The 10852-nt window shown below is 39.9% G+C and overlaps 1 protein-coding gene across 1 annotated transcript; it reads left to right on the top strand.

Moving 5' to 3' along the window:
- Positions 1-377: 377 nt before the first annotated feature.
- Positions 378-6602, top strand: stc1 (stanniocalcin 1). Its single transcript, XM_008336763.3, has 4 exons — positions 378-840; positions 3289-3431; positions 3566-3777; positions 4762-6602. The coding sequence occupies exons 1-4, from the start codon at positions 657-659 to the stop codon at positions 5063-5065; spliced, it is 843 nt and encodes a 280-aa protein (XP_008334985.1). The 5' UTR covers positions 378-656; the 3' UTR covers positions 5066-6602.
- The last annotated feature ends 4250 nt before the right edge of the window (positions 6603-10852 follow it).

Here is a 10852-nt window from a genome sequence, read left to right as displayed (position 1 = left end):
GTAGTACAGACAACACTCCTGTGATGCTGTCCTTCTTTGGAAAGACATTTAACCCAAAGATTCCTGTCCGCACACTGAAGTTCTGATTCAGCAAAGTAATAGTCAATAAAACAAAGTAACAATCTCCTAAAGGCTAATGTGAAGATTTCTGGCCGATCTGAACAAGGCAAGACAAGAATGCCACAAAAATGCAGAGACAAATGATGAGCACAACGATTATTTGTATGCCCAGAGGAAGAAGGAGTTTTGGCTCAGAAATATTGTAATGGAATTATTTTTGTTTGGTATAAAAAAAAAGATATAAATGTGTTTAAAGTTCACTTATAACCATATCTGCAATACCTATGGTGCCCACCAGTGGGCCGTGACCCATCACTTGGGAAGTACCCGTTTTATCAATTAGTGGAGAGAGAAGGAGCGCGGTGTTGAACTCTCCGTTCTGATTGGTCTACACTCCAAACTCGTAAGGCGCAGCGCTCCTATATAAACGCAGGCAGACCTGATGTTGGCTCCATCTGTCATGACAGTCAAAGAGACCGTGAAGAGTCCAGTTTAGAGAGACACTGTCGGCACCACTGCTGTACTTGTTCTTCATTATTTCCACACACATCTGTTCTCTTTTCCAGCGCACACGCTTTTGGAGCGATCTCTTCTTTATGAAGTACACACAGAGCAGGCGGCGTCTCTTTCCACTGAGTTCCATCACCTTCTGTGCTGAGAGGACGATGCCTTTGAGAAGCGGACTTTTCCTCTTGATGGTGCTGAACGCATCTGCATATGAACTGGACCAGAACGAGTCTTATGCGCCCAGGAGAGCACGCTTCTCTTCCAACAGCCCTTGTAAGTATCACGCTGCTCTCATTTGCATATTATCACAGAGTGAAGGCACAGCTTGGCTTTTTTCTTTTTTTTTTTCTTCCTCCTTTACTCCATTAATACCTCTGTGTGCAAGATTTGTTTTCTTTCTGTCCTTTTCTCCCTCTCATTTATGAATTTTTGAAGCCAACGCAGTCTTTTTAGTCTGAGAGAGTGCGTGGATTCAGGGAGAAGGCTGCAGGATTAACGCTGTGGATTTTTGCCGGTGTCCTGCCGGCAACAGATGAGCATGGAGCTTGGTGCTGACACCTGAGAGCGCAGCCTGTGTCATGCTGATAGTCTCTGATGGTTTTGGCCGCAGCATTGATTCAAGTATTCACAATTATTGTGGCATCCAATGGCCTCAATATAGATCATAATATTGATATTCCTTATGGAACCGAGATGCCTTATATCGAACCGAGAATTATGCTAAAGCATTGCACAGTCCTTCATGCATGTCTCACAAAAAGCCACCAGGGCTGTGTCATTTCAATTCAAAACTGCAACACATTTAGCATCAGACAATGCTCTATCAGAAAAAAAAATCTATTTTTGTTTGTAATATCTTTTAAGAAATGACACAGCAAAGCACACAGTCGTGTGGTGTTTATTCAGATGTTGACTTTTGGATATCAGCTCAATGGGTTTTTTTAGGGTGTGGGGGGTGCTGACTCCTTCTGCAGGAACTGCTTCATCATCATATGATTTGAAGCACACTCTCTAGAGGCATCTCTAATGAGAGCCTTCATCTGACTGTGCGGGTCAAAATAAGGGTCCATGATTAAAAGAGTGATGAAGAGACTTGTGATCTTTAGTGACGTTTTGTTTTAATAGATAATACAGAGGACTACAGTTTTGCCTTGTCAGTGGATTTCTGAGAATTTCAAAAATCCAGAGTATGAAAAATGTGAAGATTGTTCTATTAGAGGATGTGGTGAGAGGAACTCAGTTTCCATGTGGCCATAATTGGTATTTGTGTGGAAGATGCTTGTTGCCATTTTCAAAGATTGAATATAGATTGAAGATTGATGATGTGAGTGGGTGTTTGCCTTCATGTGTTGACTTCTGTTGGACTGGTGACCTGTACAGAATGTGCTTCTCCTCCAACCAATGACTGCTGGGACTGGTTGTGACTCTACTCAGGCTAAAATAGTGAAACAAATGGAGTCAGTGATTCATTAATTGTGTAGATTAATCAATTCAATAATTTCTTCAGTTTCTGGTGAAATAGTGTGGAGGTTATTTGATTATTGTTACATACAATATGTCTGTGTATTATTTCTAACAATCTTTGCAGGTAGGAAGTAAAAATGATTGTATAACACAAACATCATCACACATGTAATACATGCATGTTGCTGTGTTGCCTTGGGGCGATTCTGTCTGTTGCCTCAATTTTTCCGTTAGTCTGTGAAACGATTAAATGTTGGAAATGTCCAGTCTGTTGTAGTAATACGATATATGTCAGAGGGAGATACAGGTTGCATGTGAAAAGTTGTATTTGAGGTACATTAGTTAGAGTATATCCATAGTACAAAGTTAGCTCTGAGCATTTTTTTTTTTTTACCAGTGTTTATTCACATCATCAGCTGGTCTATAGAGAGCTGGTTCTATCTACAATGACGACCTGGCCAGCAGAATGTTCAAAACGGTGCTCTCACTGAAAGTAGGCAAATTACACTTATAGCACCCCCTTAAAGGGAGGAGGGTGTAGCTCTTCCTTTTTAAAAATTATTGACCCCCAACTGCCTGAAGGACATACAAAATAATTAAAGTAAATTTAAGGTCACCATTTTTGATAACCTAATAGATGTGATATCCCTATATCAGGGTTCCATCAGAGTTGGCTATGTCAGTGTGTATCTTATCACGGACATGTGCATGCAATCTTCTCTGAATATTTATATTAACTGTAGCACCTGTTTAGTTAAACATTCAGAATATTAAAGTGGTTTTAAACCAGAGGGCTGGAACTCAGTTTGACAATCAAAGCCTGTGCAAAATAATTGAAAACAGTCCTGTGGCACCGTGCATTTGCATGCATGTGTGCCAGCGGTGCAAGTGTATGTTTATGTGCGTGTGTCTCCAGGCACGCCAACAGTTTTGTAGGAAACTGTTTGGTATTTTTGGTGTTGTTCATCCAAGCCCTGCTGAAAAGACTAGGCCAGGAGAAATGCACAAGTGCCAAACAGTATTTGAGTCCCTCAGAGCTGTAAGGTGCCCAGTCTCCAGTCGAGTCACTGTTCGCTCCGAGTGACTGTACAGAATGTCTTTTGTGAATCGCCAAAGTATGGAAGTTCTCTTTTGTCCCTCACATTTTTTGGCGCACACCCAGTTGCCCTCATGTACTCGGCTCAGTGAGTGTGCAGTGATTCCCAGTGAACCCTATGTTGGGCACCCCTGCTGATGCTCTATTCTCTCTGCCCACAGCAGATGTGGCACGCTGTCTCAACAGTGCCCTCCAAGTTGGCTGCGGAGCATTTGCATGCCTGGAAAACTCAACTTGTGACACAGATGGCATGCATGACATATGCAAGTCCTTCTTATACAGTGCTGCTAAATTTGACACTCAGGTATTTACACGATGACACACACACACACTCACAAATATTATCTCATTCTGTCATGCTTTTTCATGCCTGTGTGAAGTATCATATGGGTGTAACTGTCAAACACAGCAAAAGTCAAGCCCTGTGTTCATTCACAGGGTAAAGCATTTGTGAAGGAGAGCCTTAAGTGCATTGCCAACGGCATCACGTCAAAGGCATTCACAACCATCCGTCGCTGCTCCACCTTCCAAAGAATGATATCCGAGGTCCAAGAGGAGTGTTACAGCAAGCTGGATATCTGCACTGTGGCCCGATCTAATCCAGATGCTATTGGTGAAGTGGCACAGTTGCCAAGTCACTTCCCTAATAGGTGAGCTATCGCCTCACTGTACATGTACATGTTGCTTTAGATTGTTGTGGAAGAAAAGGTGAAATCTAAGGATTAGACTGTTGCGTAAATCAAATTAGATTCTAAGGGGACAGGAGACGTGTGGTTCCTGAGTGTGTTCTGGACCGATACAGTTATTTGTTTTATTATATTAATTAGAGTCCAAATAGGTGTTCTGCACAAACGTTAACACATCAGTTGACGACAGCTTTTCAAAAAATACCAATATGAGGGCACAGGAGATCTCTACTTGTTGCTTTTAAAGGACAAAGAGTCACCTGCTTCATACGTCATGGTTATGCTTCGCAGATCGCGTACTCAACTGAAGCTAGAGATACCAAATAATTATGATGTTTAACATGAAATCCTCATCCTGAATACATAAGTAAGTCCTGGAATGACGTTTCTGGACAAAAGGGGTTATATTTTTTTCACTGGAGTTTCTTTTATATCACTTGTTACAACCAGTCCCAATAATTATTAATAAACAACAGGCCACAATCAACATTCCCTTTTTCGGCTATATCACTCAAGTACATTTTAAGTAATTTCTGCCAAACAGCTGTGGGCAGCGTTCACCTCCTGGGAAAGTGTACTGATTACACACTGAAATGTATAAATCAATTGGCTGCAACTGTATACCTTGGCTCTTAAATGTGTTATGATACTTGTGTCTTAGTAACCACCTGCCTCCTACAATGGAAGACTATCAAACAGGGGTATTAAGTGTAGATGTTTTCAGTCCTATTGTTCTTGTTATATCATGTAGGATTACATTCTGGGTGTGGATACTGAAGGACAGGAAGAGGGAGCACAAGGCTTAGAAGACTCTAGAGCCAGGATGGTCACTCCCATATGGATGACATCACACTGTTAGAGAACATGTCCAAATATATAGCAACACTACGTGAACTACTGAGAACATCCACTGGAATAAATATACTACAATCTGTGCTGTTTTTCTAGGTTTTATGGTAAACTGCTGCAAAGCCTGATGGACTGTGATGAGGACACGGTGGATCGCGTCAGGACTAGCATGGTGTCACGGCTGGGCCCAGAGATGACCATGCTTATTCAGCTGCTGCAAAGCAAGCCCTGCCCATCCACTGCTGTGGCTGCAGCTGCCGCCATCCCAACTGGAGTGGAGGGTCGTGGGAGCTGGCGTTGGTCCATGGGTCCCCATATGTACAAGATCCAGCCTAATCTGCGAAACAGAGACCCTGCCAGTCATCATTTTGGCAAAAAACGAGCTGCAAGTGACAGCTCTTAACTTCCTATAATTATAGAAAAAAGAAAACACCAAAAAAAAACCCTACCCTTCGAAAACATCACGAAAGCTCCTCTAATTCCTAGAGGAATTTTTAAAAAATCAATTCCTCCGCTCGACTGGTTACAAAAATACTGTATGGTCCTCTAGGGAATAACCATAGAGTTGATATCAGAGTTTGATTGTTGTTATATTGTATATCTTTCACTTTAGGCTTGAGGGGAAAAAAAACACCCTTCCATTGACTGTTTCCAAGTGTGCGGGCTCACAGTTAGTGTTGAACATGTGGCTGTTGCATCACTGCAACACAATCCTGTTCACAACTCTTCAACAGAGACCAGTCCTACAGATTTCTGATGCAAACAAAAGGAGAAAACAAAAAAAAAGGGTGAGGGTCAAGCCTCTGAGGCACAGATCCATCCGTACCTTAAAAGACAAAAACCACAGCCTGGTATTCCTGACAGCTGTTTGTGTGTAGAAATGTGTAATATAATTACTATTAGTATATAGATAAGAGGGTAACAAACTCATTGATAGATGTGTCCAACATTTCAGCATTGAGAGCAGTCCAATTGTGCGCCTGAGATGTGGAAATGAGTTTCATGTCTATTTTCTGACACAACATAACACTTAAAAGTACTGTAAACCAAGGCTACGTCCACACTACTACATTTCAGATTTAAAAATGCATAGTATCCACACAAGACACTTTTGTTATCCTCTGCAACACCATCTTTCTAATGCAACGAGGGAGAAATCTGTAGCCACTTGTGTTTTAATTTAAAAAGCTGTACGGTAACATTAAGTCTGGACAGTCAGGAAAGGACACATCTGAGACCTTTGAAATTGGCCACAGCTTCTTTATCACGTGTGCTACAAGGCTCATATGAAAACAATAGGCCAAATAAGGCAAATTAGAGAAGTAAATTGGATGTAGAAGTGCACGGTTGAGGATTGACTTTATTGGTTTTATATCTTTTTAGTTGACTAATACCTTCAGTAAACATTTTAATGAAGAATTTAGGAACTCAATCAGCGTTTTAAATCCTCCTTAAATGAGAAAGATATCGCTTTTGTAAAAATAAATTAAATTATGATCCCATCCAGAGAAAAGTGTATATGTAAATGAAGCTGCAGCCCTAATACAAGGCATGTCCTGTTGGGCAAAACACAGAATTTATAACCATTTAAATGATGTGAATTCAAACAAAAAAAGCAGATTCAGCTTCCTGTTCACACCATCCTTATATCCCTGTATAATCAGGTGGTTGAGGACATTTTTCATCTACCAATGCCATTTTTAAATGAAATCACAGCAGTGTGAATGTAGCCTCACGTTCACCTAAGACAGCCATAGCAAGCCCTCTAAAGCAGAGTGCTCATATACAGAGTGGGTCTGTAGAGGTTTCATAATAACCTTTGAGAGGTTACCTTAAACTGACCAAAAAACTTCAAACTGCCCTGAATGCTATTCCTGAAATACCAAAATAGCATCTAGCTATAGCACTTATACATGTCTTTTCTTCTTTTTTTTTTTTTTTTTTTTGCAGTCATGGTCAAGTGTTTTAAAATCATATCCCAGCAAACAGAGCATCCAGGTCATGGCAAGTCTGTCTATCAGGAAAAAAAATCATTTTGCATATCGTATCCAGACACTTGCAATGTATAAGACTGTTGTGCTCTACAGTATACATGGGGCCACATTAGGGGGAATCTGTATCCATGTTAATGAGCGATTGCGCAAGCAGTTGTATATGTGCTGTAGCTGATTAGCGTGTTCACAGCTGAGACTGAGAGCAGCCATCATACAGGACTGATGATCATCATTCTCTGAGGTGAACCATGTGACATACACACTGGCTTCCAGTGTCAAGATTTAAAGTTACTATTTAAAAAATAAGCCTTGTTGGAATGATATTTATTTTCCTACTTTATTATTTAATGTTTTTTTTATTATTTTATGCATAATTGTAGATTTTGATTAGTTTACAGGTTAAGAGAGAAATACATTTGTTTCTAACTCCTATTGCTCTTGTTTGGGGCTACTGAGTACTGTCAGTAGCAAAGGAGGAAAAAACATGATACACAAATGTCGGACATGTGGCCCTACTTGTCTCAGTTTGCATAAGCAAAAACATTGAGGAAGTAAAATGGTCTAGATCCTCAGACTGTGCTTTTTATATTTTATCTGCTCAAAATATCTTCACAAATGCTACACAACATGAGCAGCTAGCTACAGTCCTTTTAATTACCAGCTGCTGTCCTATCTTAGGAAATAGAAGGATATAGGGTGACTAACTCCAGGTATCCTCTATCAGGTTATTCTGCATTTGAAAATTTCCTCAATAATGTGACCAGAAGTAAACAAGTAAAACGAGATGTTATGTCCTCAAGGAGCGAAAGGGCAGACCATGGTCACTTGAGTTAGATGTTAACGTTAGATGTTAAAGGAGTCATCACTGTATTGTAATCGAGACATTAGAATATCTTGTTGGAAATGTACTGCAACTATGACATCAGATTGTACCAGTTGGGACCGATCGTTATGTTGCATAACACTTGAGAGGATATTTTGAGGGCATTAGGTGTAATTCTTTTTAAACTTTTCCCTGTCTGCTCCCTGGAACATTTAGGTTGTGTTATCATAAGACCAGAACAAATATTAGAACAGAACCCAGTTCCTCACACAGTAGTGGGTTGTGTTGAGAACATACAAATGTCTCCTTTAAAGGCAGTAAAGACATCCTTTATGAGCATGAGCTCTCAGCCAAAACAAAAATGAATGGGACCAATGTCATGACTCTGTGCTGGCCATGGGAGAACAAGGTTGGTCAGTTAAGTCAGGTGATTCTACTTTATGGGTGTCACAAGGAACTACAAACAAAACTACATCTTTATTTTGCCACTGCAGCTGCCAGATGTGATGGTTCAGTGCCCATATTTCAGTGTGATCCTATAGAGAGTAACACACATCCCCAGCCAGTAACCTCACTGACTGAAGGTTCTGCGTCAGTGGTCAGTGGTTGGCTTGTGTGAAGACAAATTCCAAACCTAACTGATGTCATTTATTACCTTCATTCCAGCCTGTCTGTATCTTTAATGTCTATGTCAGGGTGTTACGCAGTAGAGAAAGTCACATGCTGCGTTGTTTCAATTAGGTTTAAATCTCAGCAGTAGAGGTTGTCCTCAAAAGCCTCTGAGCATTTGGCTAGAAATCTGTAATATCCATCTATTACAATCAACATTGTGCACTAAATATGCAACAACTGCCATCACTCAGGACATTGATGGGTGTAGTTTGAGCAGATTGGATGCACAGTGACTGTCAACATTAGCCATTGTCCTTACGGCAGTCATCACATTGCATTTTAAAGATGCCAAATTCTGATCCGTGCAGAAAGGTATGTGGCGTTCACTTTGAACAATTCTCCACCCAAATCAGAGCTGCAAGATTACACACAGAAATAAGCAGAATGCTGATGTTTAACAACCACTTCACACAGAGCTGAGAATGGGAAATTTTATAGGCGATTTTACAAGAGCAGTGAGGATGTTAGTGTTCCTGTCTCGGTGAAGGCATATTTCAGGGATTTCGGAGTGTGACTGTATGAGGTATTGATAAATTTTCCACATTGAACATACTGACTGTGTTTTCTTCCTCTTGGCCATTCCTATGATTGAAAACCTGGCTTCTAAAGAGGACAGACTGATATAAAATGTCAGCAACCCTAATGTGATTTTCACCCATTAAAATCGAAAAGGAGCAGCCCTGCTGCTAAAAGTCAAAACTATACTGCTCGGCGCTACTCCAAGTTTGCACCCAAGTGCCACCCATTTATCTACTTAACTCTACAGCCTATGGTTTTACTTTGTACTAAAGGTTGTGTGCCTGTCTATTTAAAATCAGCCAATTTCTCAGAGATCACCAGTTTGCTTGTTTTCCCTGTGTGCATGGGTTTTCTTCAGGCACTCGATTTTCCTCCAACAGTATAAAAACATGCAGATTAGAGATCCCATTGTGTTCACCCTAAATTGATGTTGATTGTTTGAGGTTTTTCTTTGTACATCCCTCTGTGAAATTCTCCTTGCTCACGCTCCTAGCTCATTCCCACTCCAATTTGCTAATTAGTTAAGACCTCATACAATTCCACCACAAAAAAAAATCCTCCTATGAAAGTAAAGCCCCAGCCTGACTAGTCATCTGTTACTGTGCAACTAAGATAAGGACAATCATTCAGGAACAATTCACAGCCAAAACACTGAGGAGCACCATCTGCTGGTGTCAGTGTTTTTTCATCTGCACCTGAAAGATAAATGTTAGCTTGGCATCTGTCACTAGTTTCTGTCAAGCAGGAATTTTGCTAATCTTTGTGCACATTAGAAATGCAATATAGAGATTAACTTTGCACTTGGACTTAGAGTTATTCAGCATCACAGTTCTGAAAATTACTTTTCTTTAGTTTAGTCCTATAGAGGTAACATATAAAAGAAAAAACAAATCCATTAGCACTTTCATAATGATTTTATGAGAGGAACTGAACCCTGACCTTATACATAAAAAGTAAGTCAATATATTGTGTATACATATATATGTATATATTAATATAATATACTAGATTGTTAAGCATAGGCCAGGATGATATACATTATGCATTATTAGGGGTGTCAATCTAATAGCTATAGTAAGATTTCCAAACTATGCAATAATCTCACACTCAAAGGATTCACAGCAGCATGTGTGCTCTCATATACTCCACTAAGTGTGCACGCTCTGCAATGCTCTCCGTTTGTCTTTTTTTTCTTTGTTGTTTACTTTTTCATTGTGAATCTGATCGTTTCTTCAACCTCTTTTAGGGTGTAAAAGTAAAGGTTGTGAAGGAATCCCTTGGGAAAACGATGCAGTAACTATTGCAGTAATATATAGATATATATATATATGTATGAATATATATACATATATGTATATATATATACACACACAGTATATATTATATATCCTTTCTTACTGTTTTATTTTTAATATGCACTTTGCATCTTAACCACTACAAAGGGCATTGAAACATTCAGCACATGTGCAATTGAAACATTACCCAGTGAATCGAAATCTGATCTTTTTATTTTTATTTTTTTTCATCCTAAGGAATCTGGGCTTCTTCATGTTCTCTTGACACATACTGTATGTCTGTATCTCTGTTGTCCATGGGTAATTCCAAAAGTCCCACAGCTGCTGCTAAACTGTACCATCCCTGTGTGATGCTGTCCAGATGCACTCTGACCTGTCGACACAGGTCGCAGCCTGAGCACGGCATTGTTCCACATTTACGTCTCTGCATTTTAATGTCTGTCCATGTTTTTATTTTCCACGTGTATATCTTACATCAGAGAAATATTAGCAAGGGCAAATTGACTGTTTCCTCATCAAGTCCAATGAAATGGTAATTCCAGAGAATGTACCTGTAACACTGAATGTCTGTCTGGACCAGAGCATGCCCAAGTTAGGTGACCCATGAAGGCTAAAGTGAGAAAAAGAGGCCAGGCTTTTCATTTTCTTCTGTTTTAGGGTTTTTTAATCCAACTCTGGGGTGCTTAAGGTGGTACTGCAGTGTTGTTATACAGACCCACGGTGACTTTTACGGAAACTGTTTCTCCTAACGACACTAAAGACTCCCTCACTTCTGGCACTTCATGGTACTCTTTCCTCTCAAGACTTGAAATGAACTGATAAATGTTGTTGTGCTTAAAGAAAATCAAAAAAAAGCTTCAGTGACTCGTAAAGTTTATTTTGTAATC

The sequence above is a fragment of the Cynoglossus semilaevis genome, chromosome Z (genome assembly GCF_000523025.1).
Source record: "Cynoglossus semilaevis isolate Cse_v1.0 chromosome Z, Cse_v1.0, whole genome shotgun sequence".
Lineage (NCBI taxonomy): Eukaryota > Metazoa > Chordata > Actinopteri > Pleuronectiformes > Cynoglossidae > Cynoglossus > Cynoglossus semilaevis.
This window is presented reverse-complemented; position numbering and strand designations above follow the sequence as displayed.

Coding starts and splice junctions, on each gene's coding strand:
- stc1 (XM_008336763.3), top strand. CDS start 657: ATGAAGTACACACAGAGCAGGCGGCGTCTCTTTCCACTGAGTTCCATC. Junction 841..3,288: donor CTTCTCTTCCAACAGCCCTT/GTAAGTATCACG, acceptor CTCTGCCCACAG/CAGATGTGGCACGCTGTCTC. Junction 3,778..4,761: donor CCAAGTCACTTCCCTAATAG/GTGAGCTATCGC, acceptor CTGTTTTTCTAG/GTTTTATGGTAAACTGCTGC.